The sequence below is a fragment of the Nycticebus coucang genome, chromosome 7, assembly GCF_027406575.1.
Source record: "Nycticebus coucang isolate mNycCou1 chromosome 7, mNycCou1.pri, whole genome shotgun sequence".
In the NCBI taxonomy this organism is placed as follows: Eukaryota; Metazoa; Chordata; class Mammalia; order Primates; family Lorisidae; genus Nycticebus; species Nycticebus coucang.
In genome coordinates, this window is record NC_069786.1 from 115241603 (window position 1) to 115267794 (window position 26192).

The 26192-nt window shown below is 46.8% G+C and overlaps 1 protein-coding gene across 10 annotated transcripts in view; it reads right to left on the reverse strand.

The window, feature by feature from the left end:
* Positions 1-26192, reverse strand: part of TNS1 (tensin 1) — a 218177-nt gene that overhangs the window by 151814 nt on the left and 40171 nt on the right. For 9 of the 10 annotated variants that reach the window (XM_053598389.1, XM_053598392.1, XM_053598391.1 and 6 more), the window contains one exon: positions 22252-22289. In XM_053598389.1, coding sequence (XP_053454364.1) covers positions 22252-22289 — 38 coding nt within the window. Of the gene's footprint in view, positions 1-22251; positions 22290-23278; positions 23324-26192 lie in introns of those variants that run through there. The other variant, XM_053598394.1, reaches the window with a different exon arrangement.

Below are 26192 nucleotides of genomic sequence, written 5' to 3' on the forward strand. Positions count from 1 at the left end.
AACAGATAAAACAAAAACAGCAAAGAGTCGGCGGTTGTAGAAGCAGGGGTGGGTACAGAGTTCATTACACTATTCTTGCTACTTTCTGTAGAGCTCTTAAATCTCCCATAATAAAGAATTAACCACAGACCAAAAAAAAAAAAAGACAGTGGAGAAGTTCCTCTGATCCCATGTTTCCTAAAGTGTGAAAGATGATTTCAGTTGGAAACATGGCTCAACAATTGTAATATTTACATATATTTATGAATTTAGAAAAAATTTAAAATATATCATAGAAGATCAAACCCATAAATTCTATCACTTAGAATGAGTAAAAGATTTTTTGAAAAAGCAAATGGTGGGTGGCGCCTGTGGCTCAAGGAGTAGGGCACCGGTCCCATATGCCGGAGGTGGCGGGTTCAAACCTAGCCCCGGCCAAAAAAAAAAAAAAAAAGAAAAAGAAAATGGTTTCCTTAAAAACAGAGTGAACAAGGGTGGCGCCTGTGGCTTAAAGGAGTAGGGTGCCAGCCCCATATGCCGGAGGTGGTGGGTTCAAACCCAGCCCCGGCCAAAAACAAAAAAAAAAACAAAAAAAAAAAAACAGAGTGAACGATAGTGTAGGAAGATGACAACCAAGAGTCAGATGGGAAGGGGAGCTGCGTGCTCACCCTAACCCCCCGCTGCGTGGAAAACTGACACACGTCCCCACGCAGCCCAAATGCTCGTCTGCATCCTGAACACACAGGTTCATGGCCGCACCCAAGACACCCCCGCAGAGGATGAGCACACTGGCCACGGCGGGGGCCAGAATGGAGAATGAGGATGGTCAACAACGGTGGCAACGGGCGGCACCTGTGGCTCAAGGAGTAGGGCGCCGGTCCCATATGCCAGAGGTGGCGGGTTCAAACCCAGCCCTGGCCAAAAAACCACAAAAAAAAAAAAAAAAAAAAAAAAAAAACAACGGTGGCAACATCAGCAGCTGGTTACCGAGGGCGGCCCCGCTGCTCTGCACTTCTACTTTCTCCAGTCCCCTCAGCCATCAGAGGTAGACCTCAGCATGCCCATTTGACAAATAAGGAAAAGTGTGACTGAGATAGGACAAGTGACTTTCTCAAGGTCCCAAGGCTGGTGGGTGACAGACCCCGAATTTGAACCCATCTGTCTGATGAATTTTGTAGGCAGGCAGGCAGGCTACCCAGTCCAGCAGGAGCTGAGGCTGCACAGAGAGCTGAGGAGACCCGTGAAAGAGAAAGGAGAAAGAGGAAGGCAGGAGGGCCTGGGCTGCATGATAGGTTTGGGGAACCTGGACAGTCATCACACAAAACAAGAAAGGAAGGGAAAACAGCAGCACACTGAATGGAAGTTAGACCAGAAGAGGAATTGGAAGGAAGGAAGGGAAGGCTGCGAGCCTTGATCAAAATTTCACATCACGCCTCTGTGCTTTGGGCTGGAATTATACCAACTAAGTATGGGCATGTAGGTTAGGCACACCTCCTGGGAGCTCTAATTAGTAGTCTGAATGTTGTCTGATTAATAAAATGGGGAAATAAATAAGTATAATTTCTGAAAATGTGAGGTGCACAGAAGAAACAGTAATAAAAGGGTCCATTCATTATCCATTGGAGCCTAAAACAGGCCTGAAAACAGAGGGGCTGGGGGAGCACCCCAGAAAGGCTGCCTGTTTGCCTAGGTTCTTGACTTCATACCTGTAGGAAACTGAGCGTGGAACAACGAGGGACTCAAAACTATAAACCCTCAGCATGCAGGAGATCCCCAGCCACCTTCCCTGGCAGCCCAGGGGCCCCAGGGAGCCCCAGACCCCTGAACAAGTCTTACCTCCCATTGGTGCATCTTCTCTCAGGACCAGTGTCCTATGCCCTGGGTTGAGAGAGGCTGCAGGGAACCCAGTGCTGTGCCAATGGGTGGGGGGTGGGGGGGTAAGGGGAGGTTACAGGGACAGCACTGGGGGCCTGACTCCACCCATTCCTTAGCTGTGGGTGCAGGGCATGCCTCAGTTTACCCCTCCCCACCTTACCTTCTCAGTTTCTGCTAAATTGGAACAACCCCAAGAACAACTTTCTCATGGGGCTATTTTGAGAATTTATTGACACAGCCCATGTAAAGTGCTTATCATGGAACCTGGCGCCTAATTGCTTAGTAAGTGCTAACCACTATTCTTATTATTACTACTACTATTACTATTATGCGCTATAATAATAGACTGGAAGGAAGGAAGCGGCAGGATGGGCAGCAGCCATGGGACATGAGGGGCAGCCAGACTCCCCTGAGGGTGGAAGACGAGAAGGGCAAGTGGAGGCTGCAGCCCCTGCCTCTCCAGGCCTCTCCAGGAATGCGGGCCTCAGGCTGGGTGGGTGGGGTGAGGGGAGATGCCTGGCGGCTGAGGTCAGGCCCTATTCAGAACTGGCAGAGTGTTCATCCTCGTCCTCATGTGTGTGTGCAGAGAGGTGGGAAGGTGACGGCTGTAGGGGGAGGAGAAACCATTGCAGAGAGCCTCATGTAACTCACATGGTGGCGGGGTCAGAAGGAGTGCCAGCCCCCCACTCATCACCCCAGCCAGTGGGTATCCATCCCACTATGTACACCGTTTACAAAGCTCTTCACGGCAACCCGCCAGCAGGGTATTACAATCAGTAGAACCTCTGTAAGCTGACCACCCAAGGGACTGTAACAAACTGGTCAACATACAAAAGTGGTCAACATAAGGAACTAGGTCAGCTATACTGATATATACATGTGGTGCATGTCCGGTCTATGAAAATTAGGTCAATTTAAAGAGATGGTCAGTGCAGGGAGATGGTCACCTATAGAGGTTCTACTGTATTTTCATTCTTCCCATCTTACAGATGAGGAAACTGAGGCTGGAGCTGGTCCAGCTTGCTATCCAAGGATGCTAACTGACACTAGTCCCATCTCCTGGTTCCTGCCCCCAGGAAAATAGACAGCCTTTCCAGGGTACTCCTCTGGCCCCTCTGATGAACAATGAATGGACCTTTTTATTACTGATTCCCCTGTGACCCTCACATTTTGAGATATTACACTCATTTCCCCATTTTATCAATCAACTAGACCTCCCAGGAAATATGAATAACCTACATGCCCATACTGAGCTGGTACAATTCCAGCTGGGCTCCCGAGGGTGAACGCAGGGGAAGGGGTATGAGAACAGATGTGGTCTTAAGGTGGCCCGCACTGTTTTCCCCAGGTCAGTGTAGGGCAGGCCAGGACTCCCAGACTCTCCTCCAGGGCCAGGCCACTCAGCTCCCCACCTGTTGGGCCTTCTCACGTGGGCAAGGCCTACTTGAGGCCTAGAGGAACTTCCTAAGCCTGAGTCGAGTTAATGCTATCCGCGCACTTCCTCATAGGAGTAACTCGGCAAGACCCGAACTGAAAGGGCCTCTACCTGGATACAGGTGATGGGGTTAGATTTTATTGGCTTGAAGCCTGTCACCCCATTTTACGTACCCCCTCCTTCCTGCTCCCACCTCTTGCCCCCTAGCCGAAGTGTATAAAAATTGCAGCATGTTACAATAAAGTGGGAGTTCCTGCTTCGACAGACTCCCAGCTCCATGTGTCCCTGTTCGAGCCGCCGACACTCGCCATCCCGCTCAGCCCCTGGGACAAAATTGGGCTGGCCTCCATCTTCCCTCAGCTGCAACTGCCGGAGGACCTGGCACCCCTCCGCCCTTCCAGAGACACTCCACCACTGCAGGAAGGTTTGCCTTCCCCTGCCCAATACATTCATTGCCATCCTTGACATCCCAGCAAAAGGAATCCCAGGAGCTCTTTTCTGGTTCACCACTACCAGAAGGCACCTCCTTAGGACACTCCCAGTTCCTTGTAGCTACAGTTTCAACCTGTTTCCTCCTAGGTTGTCCTCTGGAAGAACAAGAAAGTCACCTGGTTACCCCTAATGATTGTCTGGTACCAGGTCCTCTCCTGACGGTGGAACCTTCCTGGACCTCAGTTTCCCCTCATGGAAAGAACACGAATAGATGACGTGCAGGGAGGTAGGGGGAAGCCCAGGCCATTCAATAAGACAGGACGTTAGGATACACTTAGGATTTTCCTCTTTTGCAAGGTCCCTTTCTCCCTAGCTTCCACTTCCTCTTTCCAAATCCTGGAAAAGCCAGACCTTCCGCCCTCTTTCTCTCCCCTCCAGGAGCTTACAGAACGGCAGGGAGCTCTGCCAGTTAGGGAGCCCTGCTCAGTGGCTTTGGCCCCTTGCTGGTTCAAGTCCCAGAAGATCTCTCTTAATCTCCAATTACAAGGTGTTCCAAAAGTCTCCCACAAAGTTGCCATACACGGGAAAACAGGAAATTGCAGCTAAATGCACTTTTATTTACAAAATATTTACAAAACAGTTTCTGCATGTTGGCTACTAAATTTTTCTGCATGTTGTACTAAATTTTTTGTTTGTTTGAGACAGACTCTCAATCTGTCACCTTGGGCAGAGTGCTGTGACATCATAGCTCACAGCAACCTCCAACTCTTGGGCTCAAGCGATCCTCTTGCCTCAGTTTTTATATTTTTAGTAGAGATGGGCTCTCTCTTTTGCTCAGACTGGTCTCAAACTTGTGAGCTCAAGCAATCCACCAGCCTCAGCCTTCCAGAGTGCTAGGATTACAGGCATGGGCCACCATGCCCGGCCAGTACTAAATGTTTTACAAATAAAGGTACATTTAGCTATCATTTCCCATTTTCCCTATGTATGGCAACTTTAGGGACACCCTATATTATTCCCTGCTGTCATCTCAGGATATGTTGCTCTCTCTCACACACACACACATGCCACAATTCCTGCCTGACTCTGTGGTTACCCCACTTTGGCTTCTCTGATTATCCTCTTCTAAACTGATCAGACTAGAAAGAGGAACTGCTGTTGGCAACACCACCTTAGCCTCCCCAGAAGGGAAGAGTAACCCAGGTTCCCAGAAGGAATGAAAACTGCAGGCTGGGAGTGTCCTCTCCAACCACCAGAAGTACCTGAAGCCAAGCCCTGTGGAGAGGCATTCCCATTCTGGCTTCAGAGGCAGGCATTTAAAATCCCTCTGAACACCACCTCCAACTTCACACATGAAAGGAGGGATTTGACCACATTCTCACAGAGGGCAGGAATCAAAGGTCAAATCTGAAAACTAAAGAGGTCTGTACCAAAATTACACAATTCCATCCCAAATCAGCTTGATAAGACCCCTGTATTCTCCATCTGCCCCCTCCCCCCCACACTGACATGAAATGACTTTCATGCCTCCTAGAGACTAACAATTGGTGATGGTTGGCTCTGTGTCAACTTGAGTAGAGTACCCAGTGATATAATCAAACACTAATTTAGGTGTTGTATGGAGATGCTTTGTAGATGTGGTTAACATTTACAGTCAATGACCTTAAGTAAAGGAAATGGCCCTCCACAATGTGGGTGGGCCTCATCTAATCAGTTGAAGGAAAACCTTAAGAGTAAACACACAGAGAAATTTCCTGGAGAAGAAAAAATTTGGCCTCAAGAACCTGCCACATCAACTCCTGCCTGAGTTCCGGGTGTGCACTGAATGTTTTATGCTTTGCCAGGCCCCTGGGAGCCAAGTCCTTTCAATATATCTCTTAATATATATATATCCTATGGGTTCTGTTTCTCTGGAGAACTCTGACTGATACAGAGAATAGATAAGATATCAAGAACCAAGGCAAGGAGCTTCCATTGGCCATTGCCAGTTTAATCTGATCAAAGGAAAAATGATAGCATTGGATTATAACCTGTAGAATGAAGTAAATGTCTAGGTGTCCACACTGACATGAGTAAGTAATTAGATGAATAAGTGGGGATAAGACAGTTCTTTACAGTAATATTCCAATTAATAAATGTAGAAGGAATGATGGAAACAGAAAAACAAACCCAAACTGACAGACATTTTTCAAAATAACTGAGCAGCCCTCTTCAAAAGTGCCAAAGCCATAAGAAATAAAGAAAGATGGAGAAACTGTCCCAGATAAGAAGTGGCTCAGGAGGCATGGTGACTGAATGTAACATGGGATCCTGGATTAAATCCTAGATCAGGAATAGGCCAATAGTGAGGGCACTGGGCAAATTCTACTACCGCCCACAGATGTGTTAACAGCATTAGATGAATGAGCATGTCCTGATTTTGATAACTATGTTAGCTTTCAACCAGAGGAGTTGGGTGAAGGGTATATGGAAACTCTCTGTCCTATATTTTACTAGTTTTCTATAAATTTAATCATCTCAAAATAAATAGTAAAAACAAAATCTTGGGTTCCTAAGGAAGACATGGGTCAGGCTCAGAATGGGAGCCAGAAGACAGTTTAAAAAAGTTAAGTCTTTGGGGCAGCGCCTGTGGCTCAAAGGAGTAGGGCACCAGCCTCATATGCCAGAGGTGACAGGTTCAAACCCGGCCTCGGCAAAAACTGCAAAAAAATAAATAAATAATTAAGTCTTTGATAGGGAAGAAGATGTCATCTGGAAAGGTGCCCAGATGCCCCAGGGAATGAGACAACGGATGCTTGACTAAGAGGGCAGAGGAGGATGAATTGAATGAAGACTGCCCAGGGACACAGCAAACAGGCCTGGCCGATGGACAAGTGGCACAGGAATTCCAACTCTGGATCATGACCTGGAGAGAGCCAGACTCAGTATCTGACAACAATAACCAGGATGCCACCACCACAACCACAGCTGTCACAGACCGCTGACCACTGTGCACCAGGAGCTGAAAAGCACCCTGTACACCTAGCTCATGTAATCCTTGCCACACCCTGCAGGCCCCAGGTTACAGAAGAAGAAACTAAGCAGAGCACTTCAGAAAATGCTCCAAGGCCACTCAGTTGTTAGCAGGTAGACAGGAAACAAATCATCTCTGACTCCAGAGTCCCCAAATCTTAGAACAAAAAAAAGCCTTGATTGCCTTCAGTCCAACCTCATGTCCTCCCCACGACACAAGACAGCTGCTGTGAGCTTACCACCTCACAAGACAGCCCAGCCCAATGGAGAACATTCCAATTGTCTGCCCGGGAGGTTCAGGAGGCCTCAGGAAAGCAGAACAGGGCAAGCCAGTCTGCACTCCCTTCCCCCACCCAACCCAACTGCAGCCTCTATCCTCAAACACCATTCGCAGGGGAGTGCGATAATAGTTGCTGGTATTTATCTCGTGCTCTAAGCACTTGATGTGTATTAATGCATTTAATTCTCGCAATAACCTCACAAGCCAGGTCATAATGCTGGTGTTTATGACCTTTACAGATAAAGGACTCAAGTCACAAACAAGCTATGCAACTTGCCCTAACATCAGAGATAATGAGTGCTGAAAAGGAAAAGTCAGATTTGGTGATCAGCTCCAACTGTCTCCTCAAACCTCTCCCCTGCTGAGTCCAAGTCCCTGTCCCTGGATACATGTGAGCACACTGCTCCGCAATCTGGGCCTATCTCCTCCTCTGTGCCCTAGCGATTGTATTAATACCTATCTGGTAGTGTTGCTGTGAGGATTAGATTAAATAGATCCTGTGTGCGCAAGGATGTATGAAGCTGTGCACTGATGTGGAATCCAAGCCAGTGTGAGTTCCCCAGGCAGGATTGGGCACCAGAGCTCTCCGACTCCTCCTCTAACCACGTGTGACCCACGAGTGACCTTCCTCCCCTGCTTCCTCAAACAGAATCTGGTCTGAACCCACTCGCTTGGCTGCCCCAGGCCAGTGCCAGAGGAAACATCCAGGGGGTTAATCTGTGACTTGCTCTGCACTCAGCTGTGCCCCAGGACACACATACCCCTCTCCTCCTAATGGCCCCCCGCTAACATCCCACCTGCCTGCACACTGTGGGGGACAATTGGCCAAGTCACTCATCAGCCAGGGGCCAGAACCTCCAAAGGGAGGGAGCAAGAGCCTCATAGGTCCTAGGTGGGGTGGAACAGGGAAAAAGAATAGCCTGGAGGACCCGGAGCCAATAGGTGGCTGAGGGCAGAGAACCGAAGGGGGCAGGGTATTGGGGAATGGGCCTTGGTCATTCTGCGGAGCTGCCCCAACCTGCCAGCTGGAGGATTTCTGGGGCATTTAGTAGTTTGTTATTTCTGGGACACCTAGCTCTTTATTATCCTAGGATCTCAGAATAATAAACAAGAGTTATCTATTGAGCAAGAGCCTATCACATGCCAGGATTTTACCTCCGTTTTCTCTAATCCTCACACCAACCTTGCAAGGTCAGCATGGTATCAGCAAGATATCAATGTCACCATTTTTACACAGCCAAAGAGACCCAATTTCGGGGGGCAGGTACTATTCCTGGTATTGCACTGCTCAGGTAAACAGCAGGTCTGAATCCACCCACCCCAAGGTCAGAGGAGCTCCAACTCCACCAGGCCCCCTCTTATGTCATCCAGGGTCTGGCAACGGGTCTAGGTCAGTAGCTCGAAAAGCTCAGAAGGCTAAGAGTAAATGTTGGCCTCCAGGAGAGCCCAGTAGGAGATAATGCTGGGTTTGCAGGCAACATCTTAGGCCCTCTCTCTGCACCAACTGGCTTTCTCAACCACAGGTGGTGCCCCAGCAGGCAGGGGTCTGCAACACCCCAGTGCCAGGCTCAGCACACCCTGGGAGGGGGAAGCCCACCAGCAAAGGCCTCCGTAACCCTGCTTAGCTGCTCCAGCTGGCACAGCAGACCTCCAAGCTGAAAGCTAGAAGCAGCCAGGGAGCTGGCATGCACCCAGGGCCCCCTCCCACTGTACTAACAGGTTCCTAACCTGCACCAGCCTTTCTGGTCTCCACCTTGGGGATCCCAGCCTCGCTAGATCCCTCTCACACTTACTGGGACTCCTCTGGCCTTTGTTCCCTTAAGCATATTTTACCACCATCCCTGTTCCACCCAGACCCCAGAATTTTTTTTTTAAATGCCATTCTTTTATTAAAAAATATTCAAGAGCTAAGAGATGAATAAAACCCAAACTCTATAGTTAGGCAATTCTCATCAGAGAAATACAAATCAAAACTACCTTGAGATACCATCTAACTCCAGTAAGATTAGCCCATATCACAAAATCCCAAGACCAGAGATGTTGGCGTGGATGTGGAGAAAAGGGAACACTTCTACGTTGCTAGTGGGAATGCAAATTAATATAGACTCCAGAATTTTTCTCTGCTTCCTCTCTCTCAATTCTCCATTTAACCTTCTCTCTGTTCTGGGTTCCCACCCTCCCCCTCTCTAGCTCCTGCAGTCTCTCAGATGCAGGAAACCCTCCTGTGATGTTTACACAGCCCCAGAGTCAGAAATGCTGAAAAATATGAGACCTTTTGGGAGCCACATTCCAGAAAAATGAGAAACCAGTCACAGCTCCGTGTCTCTTTCTCCCATAGTCCCGGCCCCTCCTTACCAGTGCAGAGCCAGGAGTGTGTATACACGAGAGGGACATGCTCCAAGCCTGCTCATTACCCCAGAAACATTTGTCCTATGCCCCTAGTACTCAGAGAGAACTTTAGGAAAATGAAGGGGGGAGGATTTTATAACTTCTTGCAACTTTTTATAAAGCAGAGAAGAAATAGCCAAGACCCACCTCATCCTTGACTTCCACCCCAAGCAAAACCAAAGCCAGGCGCACCCAGAGACCAGAGGAAGCAGCAACCTGCTCAGGGCCTGTGTCCAGCAGAGATGGGCAGGAGCTTCCAGGGGCAAACACAGGCTAGTGAGGTGCTGTCCGGAACCCCAGCACAGAACAGCTAGGGATATTAGAGAAAAATGCAGACCTTTAGGTTTACCGCCAAAACCACTGGACCAAACCTGAGGGGACAGGGATAGGCTTAATAGACTCAATAGATGATGCTGAGACACTGAACAGTGCAAGGGAACAAGGGAACGGTCACCCATGGCTCTTTTCCTTAGTGATGATGAAGTCAAAAAATGATGATAAGGTCTCAGCCATGGAGGGTAAAGGCCAATTGTAGAGCAAGAGAGGACCCCTGCTGTAGTAAAATCCATCAGGCTTTGGAGCTAGAACTCAGGCGTGACCTAGAACCCTCTCCACTGCCTGCTAGCCGCATGACTGGAGCAAGGCAAAGTCCTCATTTGACAGCATGACCAATCACATTTGCTTTATGCATGGTGTTTCAAGGGTTCAATAAGATGAGAGTCAAACAGCCACCATGCAAAGGACACAATAAATAGCAGCTATCAACAAAGCTGTTACAATTTAGAAACCCTGTAATTGCAAAGGAAAAGTTCATTCTTTGAAAAATTTTTTTAAAAAATACAAAGGTTTAGCTAGACTGACCAAGAAAAAAGAAAGATGACTCAAATTACTAGAATCAGAAATGAAAGAGGGGACATTACTACTGGCCTTATAGAAATAAAAAGGATTATGAAGTAATCCTATGAATAAATTAGATAACTAAGATAACATGGACAAATTCCCAGAAAGATACAAAATACGAAGTGATATAATAAATCAGAATAGGCCTATAACAAATAAAAAGATTAAGTTAGCAATTGGAAAATTAAAAAAAAAATACTCATGAAGAAAAGCCTAGGCCCAGAACACTTTTATACTGCTGCTGGGATTACAAATTAATACAACCTCTATGGAAAGAAGTATGAAGAATCCTCAAAGAGTTAAGAGAGTTCCATTTGATCCTGAAATCCCATTGCTAGGTATCTACCCAGAAGAAATAAAATTATTTTACTATAAGAACAGTTGCATTGCTGGGCATGGTAGCTCATGCCTGTAAACCTAGCATTCTGGGAAGCCAAGGAGAGCAGATCACTTGAGCTCAGGAGTTCGAGACCAGCCTGAGCAAGAGCAAGACCCTGACTCTAAAATATAACCAGGCATTTTGATGGGCTCCTACAGTCCCAGCTACTTGGGAGGCTGAGGCAAGAGAATTGCCTGAGCCCATGAGTTTGAGGTTGCTGTGAGCAATAACACCATGGCACTCTACCAAAGGCGACACTCTGTCTCAAAAAAAAAAAAAAAAAGAACATTTACACTAGAATGTTCATCGTAGCTCAATTCACAATCATCAAGGTGCGGAGTCATACGCATCAACTCATGAATGGATTAATAAACTGTAGTATATGTATATCATGGAATACTGTTTAGCCATAAAAAACAGAGACTTTACATCTTTTGTATTAATCTGGATGGAGTTGAAGAACATTCATCTTAGTAAAGTACCACAAAAATAGAAAAGCAAGTGTCCAATGCATAACATGGACATGAAACCAATACATAAACAACTATATGCCCACACGAGAGAAAAATACAATTAAATTCAAGGGGGAAGTAGGAGGAGGATGAGTAAATTCTCACCTAATGGACACACTGTAAGGTTACACAGCACCAGCACACTCCCTTGGCAAAGGGCTCAACTGCATGTAGAACTTTATCTAACAAATGCAAACAATGTAACCTAATCATGTGTACCCTCACATTTAAAAAAAATGTAACCTAATCATGTGTACCCTGAAATTAAAAAAAGAAAAAAAAGTCTGGGCCCAGATAGCCTAACAGGTGAATTGTAGCAAAATCAATTCTTCAACGACTCTTGCAAAAAAGTAGAAGAGAAATTTATTCTTTGATGCCAAAACTAGAAAAGGACATTACAAGAAAAAGAAAGCTACAGGCCAATATTTCTTATGAATATAAATGTAAAAATCCTTAACAAAATATTAGCAAACTGGCTCGGTGCCCATAGCACAGTGGTTACGGCACCAGCCACATACACCAAGGCTAGCAGGTTCGAACCCAGCCCAGGCCAGCTAAACAACAATGACAACTGCAACAAAAAAATAGCCGGGCGTTATGGTGGGTACCTGTAGTCCCAGCTACTTGGGAGGCTGAGGCAAGAGAATCACTTAAGCCCAAGAGTTTGAGGTTGCTGTGAGCTGTGACGCAACAGCACTCTACCGAGGGTGACATAGTGAGACTATATCTCCAAAAAATATATATATTAGCAAACTAAATTCAGAAACATATAATAATAGGAATTATACACCATGATCAAACAGAATGTATCCCAGGACTGCAAGTTGTTTTAATATCTGAAAATCAATGTACGTAATATACTCTACCAATAGGAAAAAAAAACACATAATCATCTTAAAAAGGATTTGATAAAATCAAAACCATTTCATGATTTAAAAAACACTCAACTATCAAGCTGATAAAGAGCATCTATAAAAAATTCATGTCAACATCACGCTTAGTGGCAGAAGATTGGATGGTTCCCCTCTAAGATCAGGAAGAAGACAAGGATTTCTTCTCTTGACATTTCTAGTCAATACAGACTGGAGGTTCCAGTCAAGACAATCATGAAAAAAAATGAAATAAAAATCATGCAGGTTGGAAAGGAAGAAGTAAAACTATATTCACAGATGACATCATCTTGTATGTATAAGATCCTAAGGAATCCATCAAAAACTGTTAGAGCTAACTAATGAGTTCATCAAGGTCACAAGATAAATCATCAATATATAAAAATCAACTGTATTTTTATACACTAGCCATGAGCAATCTGAAAATAAAATTAAAAAAACAATTCCATTTTAAACAGCATCAAAAAGCATCAAAATGTAAGATAATTCACTTAAAAAAATCTTTACTGTGAAAACTACAAAATTCTATTGAAAGAAATTAAAGAAGATATGAATAAATGGAAAGAAATCTCATGCTCATGGATCAGAAGACTCAATATTGTTAAGATGGAAATACTCCCTAAATTGATCTACAGACTCATTGCACAGCCTATCAGAATCCCAGCTAGCTTCTTTGTAGCAATTGATGGACTGATTTTAAAATTCCCTCAAGGGTCCTAGGAAAGCCAAAACAATCTTGAAAAAAACCCAAGTCAGAAGACTCGTACTTCCCAATATTGAAACTTCTACAAAACAACAGTAATCAAAATAGTGTGCTACTGGTATAAGGAGGTGTGTGTGTGTGTGTGTGTGTATCAAACCATGGAATAGAATTGAGTGACCAAGATAAATTTTTACATCTATGGTCACCTGATTTTTGACAAGGGTACCAAGATCATTCAGTGGAGAAAGGATAGTCTTTTCAACAAATGGTGCTGGAACAACTGGATGATCGCAGAGAAAAAAAACAACATTTATCTTACCTCATACTATGTATAAAAATTAATTCAAAATTGATGAAAGACCTAAATGTAAGAACCAAAACTATAAAACTTTCCGAAGAAAACATAGGAGAAAAACTTCATGACCTTGGATTTGGCAATGAATTCTTGATATGACACCAAAAGCACAAGCCAATAAAGAAAAAAAGATAAATTAGACTCCATCAAAATTTGAAATTTTGGTGCTTCAAAGCAGAAAAGCAAGCCACAGTATGGAAAGAAAATATTTCAAATCATATATCTGATAAGGGATTTATATCCTATACATATAAAGAAATCTTACAACTCAATAATAAAAGACAAATAACTCAATTTTACAAATAGGCAAAGAATCTGAATACACATTTCTCCAAAGAAGATATACAAATGACCAATAAGTACAGGAACAGACACTCAACATTATTAGTCATCAGGAAAATCAAATCAAAACCACAAGGAGAAACCAATTCATATCCATTACAATGGCTGTAATCAAAAAGTGTGATAATAACAAGTGTTGGTGAGAATGTGGAGAAACCGGAACCTTTGTATGTTGCTGGTGAGGGTGGAAAATGGCACAGCTATGTTAAGAGGTGAATCGTGTCCCTTCAAAATGTATATTAAAGTCTTCACCCCCCAGTACCTCAGAATGTGACCTTATTTGAAATAAGGTCCTTACAAACATAATCGATCTAAAATGAGGTCATTAGGGCCAGCCTCAATCCAATATGATGTGTTTTTATATAAATCTGGACACAAAGACACAGACAGACAATGACGTGAAGACCCAGGAAGAGTATCATCTGAGGACAGAGGAGTAGAGTGATGTATCCACAAGCCAGCAAATTCTGAAGATTGCCTGCAAACCACTGATAGCTGGGAAGAGGCAAGAAAGGATCTCCTACTGGTACCAGAGAGAGCAATGCCCTGCCGGCACCTTAATTTTGGACTTCTAGCCTCCAGAACTGTAAGACAATGAAGTCCTGTTGTTTTAATTCACCAAGTTTATGGTACTTTCTTAGGACAGCCCTAGAATACTAAGCTACTCTGTAACATAGTCTAGCACAGTGGTTCTCAACCTTCCTAATGCTGCAACCCTTTAATACAGTTCTAACCTACAGGTTGACAACCGCTGGTCTAGCAGTTCCTCAAAAAGTTAAGCACAGAATTGCCAGAGGACCCCACAACTCCACTCTGAAGAATTAATATATACACCCAAGAGAAATGAAAACATAGGCCAACATAAAAACTTGTTCATGAATACTCATGGCAGCGTCAGTCATAATAGCCAAAAAAGTAGAAACAATCCAAAAGTCTACCAACTGATGAATGGGTAAACAAAATGGAATATTCCTCATATGATGGAATATTATTTTGCCATAAGAAGGAAAAAAGCTATATGCAATATAGATATGCCATGAACACAATGCTAAGGAAAATAAACCAGTCATGGAGACCACATATACAAAATCTCCAGACTCAGCAAATATATCAAGACTGGAAGATTAGTAGTTGCTTGGAGCTGGGGCGAGAGAGCTAGAGAGACGGGAGGATGCTAGCTAATGGTCACACAACTCTGTGAATCTACAAAAAATCATCGCATAGTACGCTTTAAATGGCTATATTGTTCAGTATGTAAATTATGCCTCAATAAAGTTGCTACAAAAAAAAAAAAAAAAGTAAAGAAAGTCCTCAAGCCAGCAAGCATTGTGAAGTACTTGGCATTGCGCTCAGTGCTGACCAAGAGAACAAGGGCAGAGATTGATCTCCAGAAGCTATAGACTAGTGGTTCTCAAATGTGGCTGCTAAGGAGATGCATGCGGAAAGTTGTTTTTTTTTTTAATGTATTAAGATATAATTTACATATAATAAAATGCATCCCTTTTAAGAATAGAGCTTAATGAGCCCTGACAGGTGCATATACCTGGAACACTGCCACAACCGAGATAGAGACCATGTCTAGCCCCACAAGAAGGTTCTTTCATGCCCTTTTGCCCACCACCCCCAATTTCAGGCAACTGCTAATCTGCTCTTGCTCATTAGAGTTTCGCCTTTTCTTGATTTTCATAAAAATGGCACCATCCAGCACGTGCTCGTTTTGTGTCTGGCTTCTTCCACTCAGCAGATGTTTTTGAGAGTTACTGAATTGTTGTATTTAACAATAATCCATTCCTTTTTATGGCTGAGTAGTGTCCCACTGTATTATGATATCTAAATTTCTTTATAATCGCTTCTCGGCCTTTTGGCTAAGATCAAGTGTGTGTAAATTTCTTTATCCATTCACCTGTTGTTAAATATTTGGGTTCTTTCCAGTTTTGAGCTATTGTGAATAAAGCTGCTATGAATAAAAAAGACATGCTTTTATTTCTCTTGGGTAAATACCTTGGCGTGGAGCAGCTGCATTGTACAATAGCGTATGTTGGTCTTCTTAAGAAATAGCCAAACTGCCTCCAGGGTGGTTGTGCCCTTTTATGTTCTCACCACTGGTTACCACTTTTAAAAGTGGTATTGCCCAGTCAATACCCCAAACTAATTAACTCAGAATCTCTGGAGGAAAGAACCCTGGCAGCAGGCTTTTTAAAGCACTCAGGAGATTCTATGAGAGACAGGCTCTCAAACCACTAGTAGAGGTCATCAATGCCATGAGATGGGCAACCCAGCAAAAGACATAACATTTTTCCTTCATAATTTCCTCACTTTTCCTTGATAATGGAGAGAAAGAAGAGAAGGGAAAACATACAAAACCACCTTGATGGCTATAAACTTTGTTGGTCTCAGTAGGAGAAGGCAGAAGGAACAAAACATAAGAAACTAAATGTTAGTAACTTTTTGACCACTTAATTTTGAGCTTAGCATTTTAATTAGATTACCATTCCACTGCTCACCAAAACTCTACAAGATAGGTCCTACTAGAATTACCATGGTACAGAGAAAGAAACTGGAGTTCAGAGAGGTTCAGTAACTTGCCTGAGGTCACACACCCAGTCACTGATGCAGCTGGGATTTAAACTCAGCAGTCAAATTTCCGCGGCCAAAGAGCACAAACACCCTACTAGGCTCAAGGCCATCAGCAATTTCTGAAGCCACAAATCTCCTCCCACCCGGCTATTCCTGGCGCAGGAGAATACAAGCCTCCAACCCAACTGCAAAGGAGGGCTGCAGGTGTGTGCAATGTGACTGAAAGGTGGGGGTTAATTATGGGATTTCCTTTCTTTTCAAGCTTAAAGGGTGAGATTTAAGCCCTTCTGGTACAGGGGAGGAGACCCAGTCATCACTGTAGCCTCCTGCCCCACCCCAACTGGTACTTGTGACAGGGAAGCGCCAGGCCCTGGAAAGAAAGCAGGAGAGAGGTAAGGAAGGGGTCAGTGGGCGAGAGAGAGCCACCTGAAGTCTGAGGCCCGGGTGATCTGCCCAGCAGCTGCCTGGCCCTTTCACTCAACCCTCATCTGACCTGAAGCAGACAAAATCCATCTGGCTGGAAGGCGTCACTGTTGGCAGCTGGAACTGCTATTTCAAAACAAGGGGCAGATAAAGAGCGAAGAAAGCATTTCTCAGAAACATACCTGGGCTTTAGGGGAAAATGGGTGCCTGCCACACAGAAACTCTCTGTACTCTACTTTCTGTAAGTCCGGAAATATTCTGAAATTAAAAGTTTACTTAAAGTAATAAATATGTAAATAAGATGGATGTGGAGGTTGCAGAGTCAGAGTGGGGATAAAGGAGACCAGTAAAACAGAAGAAAATCTGCTGTGTACACACACACACAGCGGGTGCATGCACTAAGATACAAGCAGAAGACAAATCCTGGGTCATTCATTTACTATCCTCAACAGGACAGAAACAACTGGTGACACATAAGGATCCCAAGGAGGGATAAGGGTGGGAACGAAGTTAAGAACCCCAGTAAGGGGTGTGGATGTGAATTAAGGGAGGTTGAGAATCTCCTTCTTCCAGGAAATGTAGGTGACAGCTAATGAGTGGGGCTCCCATGAACTACAGTGAGACTCCAGTTATCTGTGCCAGGCCCTTCTCTCTAGTGTCCTCTGGCTCACTCGCAGGTGCTAGTTCTCCCTTCCCTTCCCAGCTGCTCCCCAACAATTTATCCCAGGGCTGCACAAGTATCAAGTGGTGCCACTCACCAAGCTGGCTACCCCCACTGGGCAGCAATGTGGGATCTATAAAATGGGGGGCACCCCGTATCCCACCACCCCGTAGGACTGCAAAAATGAGTGAAAATGCTTTGTGGATTACAAAGTTCTGTGTAGACAAAAGTGATTAAGCATTCATGGCAGATCTGCTCCTAACAGCCTAAAAAGCTGGAAAGAACCCAAATGGCAATCAGCAGTGGAATGGATAAATGAATTGTGGTTTCTTCACATAATGGAATACAACATAGCAATAAAAAAGAACAAACCAATGCAACCCGCAAGAACACAGATGAGCATCCCAGACATAATGTTGAGTGAAATAAGCCAGACACAAAAGCAAACATTCTGTGTGACTCAATTTATATGAAGTTCAAGAACAGGCAAAACTAATCTCTAATGGTACAAGTAAAGATAACAATTACCTTCGGGAATATTGACTTGGAGGGGAGCAGAAAGACTGTCTCTGGGCTGCTGGGAATGTTCTAGAATCTAGATCTTGGCTGGGTTCATATACAGTAAATGTACGAATTTATCAAGATGTACATTTGAGTTTTATATACTCGCCAGTATGAGTTATACCCGAATTAGACAAAGGGAAACAATTAGGATTATTATTTGAAGAGCCCTCTATGTCAGGAGGTAGGAAGACTTTTTAAAGGGAATTACTTCTTTCTTGTTCTCATCCACCTCTTCAATCTCCCCCGAAAGCATATGTTTCTCAACATCTCTTTATTTCAACTTTTTATTCCCATATTGGCACCCCTACTATGGACCACTCACTATTCTAGAAGCTGCAACCCAGATCTCAGTTTTCTTTTGTGCAATCTACATGCAGGTAACATTAACTATGAGCTAAGTACCAAGACTCCTCCTCTACCAACATGAGCATTTTCCTCTCAAGCAGGTTCAAGTGACAAAGAGCTGCACAGAGCACCTGGGCTCCTTTCCAAGCTTTGCCTATTATCCCAAGAAAGGAGAATGGTGCCTACTATATATTCTGACATGCATTTACTCCTCCACAACCCATCTCATGTAGCTAGAAGGCAGCAGAGGTAGAGTTTAAACCCAGGTATGTCTGATTGCTATACACCTGCCCCTCTCACCACTCCCGTCCCCTCCCAGCAGCTAGGTCAGCACCGTCCTATCTCTGGGCATCTGCAGTAGTCAGCCCTCAGAATGGCTCCATTGACTCTTGCCTCTTGGTATGCAATCCCTTTAGTAAGCTCTTCCCACATTGAATAGGGCTGACCTGCTGACCGTATTGTAGAAATAAAAGTGTGTATCTCCCAAGGCTAGGATATGAAAAATATTGTAGCTTCTGCCTTACACTCACTCAAATAACTCACTCTAGGGAACCCGCCGCCATGTTGTGAGGACACTCAAGCATCCCTATGAAGAGGTCCAAGTGGCAAGAAACTGAGGCCACCCACCAATAGCCAGCACCAATTTGCTAGCCACATGACAGAACTACCTTGGAAGAGGTTCCTCCAGCCCCAGTCAGGCCTTGAGAAGACTGAAACCCCATTAGAGATTCCTGGCCTGACCCAGCGAACTAAGCTACTCCCAAAGTCCTGACCACCCCCCAACAACAATTTATTATTATGAGATAATAAACGTTTATTGCTGCTTTAAGCTACTAAATTTGGGGGTAATTTCTTACAGTACATTAATATGTATAAATAATACAGGCCCAGTGAGAGCCACAGCTTCATGCTGCCTGATGAGTCTGAAGGTGGCATGTTAAGTCATTGAGAACCAGCCATTTACTAGGGGTGGCCAGAGCAGGCTGAACTGGAAAGGTCTGACATCAGCAAGAAACCCCCAGTGTGTGGGAGAACTGTGAAAAAGAGACCAAGCACAGCACAGCCGGTTTCCTAGAAATTTCTCACACATTTCATCCATCTCAGTAAGTAAAACCACGTGTACTCAGTTACCCCACGTGGGCAAGACCTGGGAGTCATCCTCAAGTCATCCTCTCTCACACCCAATGTCCAATCCATCAGCGAAGCTCTGGCTTTCCACACAAGGCAGCCTAGACCCAGCCCCTCCTTGCTGCCTTTCCTGCAAGCACCATGAGCTAAGTCACCACCCTCTTTCACATGAGCAACATCAGCAGGCTCTTGGTCTATATCCTGGCTCTTACCCTGGTGTCAACTCAAGACCAGAATGGCCTTCTCAAAGTGGAAATGAGATCAGGTCTCTTAGGCCCAAACTCCCCAGGGCTCACTAGTGTCCAGTCATGTGCCCTTCTCTGAAGCATGACCAGCTCTTCTCACCTCAGGGCCTTTACAAGTGCTCTCTCCCTCCCTCACATCACCATGTGACATCATTTGGGTCCCACCTCTCACAACACTTCCTCGAAGGAGTCTCACAGGGCTAGGTGAGTTGAATCCCCCTCTAACTCAATGTTCCTTTCATAACTGGTTTGCCTACTGAGTGCCCTTCTCCTCTCTTAGAATATAAGTCCCATGAGGGCGACAGCCTTATCCATCTTGTTCACTTGGAATAGTGTCTGGCCCATAGGAAAAACTTAATAAACATCCTGATGAGTCTTGCCTAGAAGCAGGGGATGGACAAGATGACTCCCAAGTTGACCTATAAGATCCGGAGGCAGAGCTCTGCTGTGGCGCTGGGCTTCCAGTTGCCCTTCCCAACAGGAGAAAAAGGCTAGGCAGTGGTAAGAGCTGTGGTTTCAAAGAAAGACTCACCAGCTGGGTGGAGCACTCAGCACCAGCGGGTCCCATTTCCTACAGAGGAAAATCCTATTCCAAGCCCATCCATCTGGCCATTCCCTTGCCAGCCTACCCTCTCCCCTCTTGGCTGGCCTCCTTAGCTGGGCAGAGCAAGATTGCTGCATCCCCCCAGCAAGGGGTAGGGGATGAATGTGAGATTCATCAGGCTGGCTACATCCCCCTGTCTCCAGGAAGGAGGCTGCTGCACAAAAGGGGCTATCTTCTGTCCCATCTCTCCTAAGCTCTCCAGATCACCCAGGCCCCCTACTCAAGACACTGAACTGCCAAGATATTTATCCCCTGATCCTCTCTAAATGTATCTCACTGCTGCCAAGAGATGAAAAGCAAAAAGAGACAGGGCAGGTAAGAATAGAGAAATGTCTTCCAGGAGACAATGAGGGACAATTAGAAAGAAACATGAAATCCCAGAGACAGAGAGTGGGTGAATGGGTGAAGAATTACACTGTGAGACCTTGGGGATGTCACTCTACCTTGTGGTGCCTCCACCTCCTCATCTGTAAAACAACATGATCTCTTGGCCAATGTGTTATGCTCTTGTGGAATTAAAAGAATAAAATCTAATAATGTGTGCAAAATGCTTTCTAAGGCCTAAAGCACTCGTGCAAATGTGCAAACGTTCATTGCTATTAAGAGAAACAGGCACAGGAAGGGCAGAAGGAAAAGGGGTAGACTGAGGAGGAGCAAGAAAACGGGAAAGTTCTGGAGTTAGGAGTGGGAAAACTCTGCTCCAGATACACAGAATAACGAGAGAGAAGCAGAAATTCATTCTCCATTCAGGGAAGAAAAGACTGCGAGAGCCAGAAAGGGCAGAAATGTCACCACATAGATGCTCCTTCTGCAAGCCAGACCCTCTGTACCTCTGCTAGGTGAGCACGCTGAGCTGGAGTCCACAGGTGCAGAGACGCTCTCCAGCAAAGTGTGGGCACCTGAGGCTTCCGTGAAGTCTCTCAGGAGGAAGTGGTTTCCTCCCAGAACTGCCTGATCCTTCAGTACCCCTGCCCGAGGTAACACTTGGCCCCCAGTACTCCCAGTTGACAATCAACAATCACAATGTTTTTGAGCACCCACTGTGTGCCAGGCACTAGGCTGGGCACCTCATACATATTATCTCATCCACTTCTCATAACAACCTTATGAGGCAGGCTTCTTACTCCCATATGCTTGAGGATGAAACAGAGGCTCAGAGAGCTACATAGCTTGCCCAAGGTCACCCAGCAATTAAGAAGCAGAGTATGAGATGCACCAGGCAGGCTGTGACTACTCAATGAATGCTCCTTTTGGAAGCCTTTTCCATCTTCCTTCCATTCACTGAACTCCTTCCTGAAAAGTCAAGTGTGAACACCAAAAGGGTTGAAAGGGCTGGAAGGGAACAGCAAAAACAGAAGGGGCAGACATTGGCTGCAAGGAAAAAGTAAGGAAAGACATTTCTACCTCCAGGCAGAGCTATGTCACTGAACAGGAAAATTTCCTTCCCAAACTCATAAACCACCCCAAGTTTTCCAAGAAGTTGATCTATCACCGTGGGTCCAAGCCTGAGAGGATGTAGTAGGGGTCCAGCCAGCCTGGCCAGCCAGGACCTCTCTATCCCTCTAGTCTTTGTGTCTCAGTTTCCCTCTCCCATCACGCCCAGACAGGAAATACTGAAGGGGAAACTGAGGACCGAAAGGGAAGCTATTCAATAAAGAAGGATAGGACAGTCTCTCAGAGGGCTCCAGACCCAGCGGGATCTAGACCTCTGTCTTCATTCCTCACTAAAACTCCACTGCCCCCACCTACCCTCTTCTCCCACCCTAAGGGTCCTGAGGCTGGGGACACAGTTTTCCTAGGTTGGCAGATTAGGGCCAACTAAAGCTCTGCATGGCCCGCGGGAGTAATTGAAATGTATCTCCCTCCTGCTAGTCCCCACTCCCCCTAGAGAACTAGGAGAAACACCTTCAAAGGCCCCTCCCTCCGATCTGGGGCCCCGCCAGCCACCTTCTGTAGTCGCCTCGACGGCGCGCCCAGCCCCCTACCAATCCTCCTAGCTCCCCAGCGCGCCCCGCCCCCGCCCCCTGGGCCTTCGCCTTCACCTTGACCTGGGCTAGCTTCCTTGCCTCGGTGCTTTGCATAAACAAAGAGAGGAGGAGGGACGACTAGGGCGCCGCCCCCATTCCACTACCCTCCCCGGCCCCCCCGCTGCGTTCCACTCCGGGACCCCAACCCAGGCCCGTCCCAGTCCTCTGGGGCCCCGCCAGCTCGCAGCCCCTTACCTTGGCCTGGCATTTCCGATGACAGGAGAAGCTGCAGACTGCAAGAGGGTGAGACACAGAAAGAAAGTTTTAGCCGCGAGGTATGAAATGGAAACTCCGCGAAATCTCCTCCCACCCTCGCCCGCAATCCGCGCTCGGGAGGGAAGGAGGGACAGAGGGAGGGAGGGGACGGAGGGGAGCGGCTGCCGCTGCTTCTCCGGGCCTGCGGGGCGGGAGCGCCCGGGCCTGCGAACCCGCGGGCGAGGAGGCACCGGCCCCCAGCGCCAGAGCCCCTCTGGTCGCGGGAGATTGCGGGGAACAGGAGGGAGGCTCTCCCGCTGCAGTCGCCAGGGGCAGAGATAGCCAGACCCAGACTCCGCACCAGCCTCTGCAGGAATAAGGCGGCCGGCTCCCCTTACACGCACAGAACCCACAGGCATACAACACCCGCCAAACAAATCACACTCACTGTCCCCCCAACCCCCGAAAGACACAGGCCCAATTCAGGATGCAGGAGAAGGCCCATACAGACACATGTCCACACTTTCAAACGCACACTCCCTCAGAACCACTCCCACCCATAGACACAGCTGCATACATACACACACACAAACACACAGCCTCACACATGCTCATGCAGAGGAGACCCTCTGACCCAGATCACCCACACACAGTTCCATGAGAGACCCTCAGTGCCCAAATGCTCACACAAACTTCAAGTGATGAGTACACACCACACCCACACAGACTCAGAAGCTGGAATCACATTTCCTATCAGGTTCCCAAAGCCTGGAATATCCCCAGCCCTGACACCCCACCCCCCAGGCTCTGGGACTCCACCCAAGGATTTGGTGACCCCCCTCTCAGCAGGTCACATGGGTGGGGTGAGAGGTCTCCTGAGCTGATTTCTATGCTGACTTGGTCTTGTTGGCTGCCCAGGACCTACTGAGGCAGGTGGGTCGGGGGCCCTGGTCAGAGAACAACCACAGCCAGCTGCCCCCTTCTCTGGGACCTAGGGCGTCCCACCCTCTTCCAGCTTTGAGCCAACCTGATTCTCAGCAGAATACAGAAGGAGAAGCCAAGGCACAGATTAAGGCCCAGAACAGCCAAAAGAGACCTGAGGGTTCCCTGCGCTCCTTGGACTTCTGGTTTGTCTGAAATGCTAGGGGCTGGGCTGGGGCTGGGGGAGAAGCTGGGAGGCACACTGGGTGGAGCCTGAGATGTGACCTTGGCCAGTAGCCCTAGCATAGGACCTTCTCCCAGGACCTAGTCCTGGCCCAGCTTAGGCCTGTGACTCAGCCCATGCTGAGCAAGGCTTTCCTGACCCCACCAGCCACCCAGCCCAGCTCAGGGACATCTCCACACTGGCCACACCAGGACATACTGTCCAGTCACCCCCAGAGTCATACCTATCCAACCACTATTTTTGCTTCTCCCTCTCCGAGAACAGGAGCCCCCACCATTCCAGGCAGCAGGTCCCTCTCTTCCAGAAGGTATTCCCTCTGGGACACCAACATACCCCAGCCCCACCCACTAGGCTTTGGCTGGCCACAGAGTGTGGAATTGGGAAATCCTCATGTGGCCTGACTTGGAAGGCCCTTAGAGGTCCACTGTGTCCAGACAGAGAAACATTTCCCTTTGCTACTTGGGTTCCTACATTGTGGGTTCAGTTCTTTCAAGGAGGGACCTGGCACACAAGTATGAACGATCTCTCTCTCTCTCTCTCTCACACACACACACACACACACACACGGAGTATCTGGCCCACAGTAGAGGCTTAATAAATGTTTGTTGACTTGGACTTGACTGAAGATCTTCCCTGGAGTTCATATGCACCCCCATTTAATTATACCTATCCCAACATCTCATGTTCAACCAAAAAGGCATCCCTAATTGTCCACTCTGGGCCTCTACCCACAGTCTAGCCACGAGGAGCACAATGGGACTCAGGACTCCACTTTCCTCCAGCATACTCTACACTCTGACAGTTCCCAGAATGCACCAAGCTGCTTCCTACCTCAGGACCTTGGTACATGCTGCTCCAGCTGCCTGGAATACTCTTCTTGACCCCAGCACCCCTCTTAGCCTTCTGGAATCCACTCAAAGATATCCTCAAAGAGGCCTTTCTGACCACCCAAACTAGACAAGGTCCCCATTATTCCTTCTCACCACCTTGGTTATTTCTTTAGCACCATTCACTATCTGAAGTCATCTTGGGTGATTTCCTGCTAACTTATCTAGGTCTGAGGGCAGGAGCATGACTGTATCATTCACACTGTAACCCCAGCAGCTAGGAGAGTATCTGCTTCAGGGACACAGGACCATGCAGCATCTTTGTGCAAAGTAGAAGGCCACCCTCTGACCAGCCCTGTGGACTTACAGCTGGGCTAGTGCACAGTGTCTTTGTGCAATGGCAAGAAGGCACCCTTTCTCCAGACGGATCAGCCCTGTGCCAGGGTGCCTGGCTTAGTAAGCAAAGCACAGACTAATTCCAATGCTCTTTCAGTAGGCGCCCTTGGCAGTACTTGACCAAAGCATGCATGACCATATACGGCATGTCTGTCCCTGTCACACAGTGGGCAGACATTCAGCAAATGCCCTCAAGTGGTAGCACGTGGAGAAATCGTTCTCTGCCTCTCTGTACTAGGGGGCAACTCCCAGCCCAGAAGACAGAAGCTCAGCAAACTGAATACAAGCAGCAGGTGCCAAGCAGGACAGGCATGGCCAACACCCCACGAATGGATTTTGACACTTTCAGAAGCACCTGGCCCCAACCCCAAGGAAGCCCTCTTGCTGAGGCTCCATCCCCACCCCAGGGGCTCCTCCTTTCCATTCTTGGTCACCTTTTTTCAGGTCTTCTCCCATGGAGTAGTGTGGCCTGCTCTCTAACTTGCATCCCTCTTGCTGTAATTCTGCTGGTCTCTCACATCTCAGGTCAATGAGACAGTTGACGATGTCACAGAAAAAGAAACTGTCAAGCAAGCTCACAAGTGGCTGCCCTTGTTTCTTGCCTCTGGAATTCATGCCCTCTGGGATTCACCTCCCACACTGAATAGGGCTGATTTGTGTAATCAATCGGATACTATAGAAATGGCAGATATTAAAGAAATGAGGCTAAGCCATAAAAGACACTGTGACTTGAGTCTTGGTCTCTTGGATCACTTGCTCTAGGGACACTCAAGCAGCCCTGTGGAGAGGTCCCTGAGGTGAGGAGCTGAGGCCTCCTTCCAACAGCCAGGTCCAACTTGCCCCATGTGAGTGAGCCAGGTGGGAGGTGGACCAGCCCCAGCCAGTCCTTCTGTTGAATACAGCCCCCTGACATCCTGACTGCAATTTCATGGGACAGATACCCTGAGCCAGAACACCAGCTAAGAAACTGTAGGGAATCATAATTTTGTATTTGTTTTAAACTGCTAAGTTCAGGGGTAATTTTTGTGCAGTACTTGATCACTAATATAGAAATCAGAGCTCAGAACCACTCAGGTAGCAAGAGACCAAAGGCAGTTGATGCTGGGAACAGAGACCAGAGGCCGTCACCTGGGTCCTACTTTGCTCCTTAGTGCCTGCACACCCATCTTTTTAACTCCTCCCCTTTACTTACCCTACGAAGTAATTAGTTATCATGTCCCAGAAAGAAACCCCAAAGAGGTTATTGAATCCCAGCCTTCCTCCCCCGCTCTCCACCGTTGCCCCAGTTCAGCCCGGTTACCCCTCCCTGAGCCCATCTCCCCACCAGCCTTGCCCTCTTCCATCCACAGAGCCCCAGACCACTCTCAAATACAAACTGATCACATCAGAGCCCTGCATGGAACCTCATCCAGCTCCTCAGCACATCTCCTGCATGGCCTGGTCTTGTCTCCATCTCCTGCCAGTGCCCCAAAAGAAATCTGTTCCTGTCACACTGAACTCCCCAAATGGCATGTTGAGTCTGCAAGGAGCAGGTCTGGAAGGGTAAACTCATG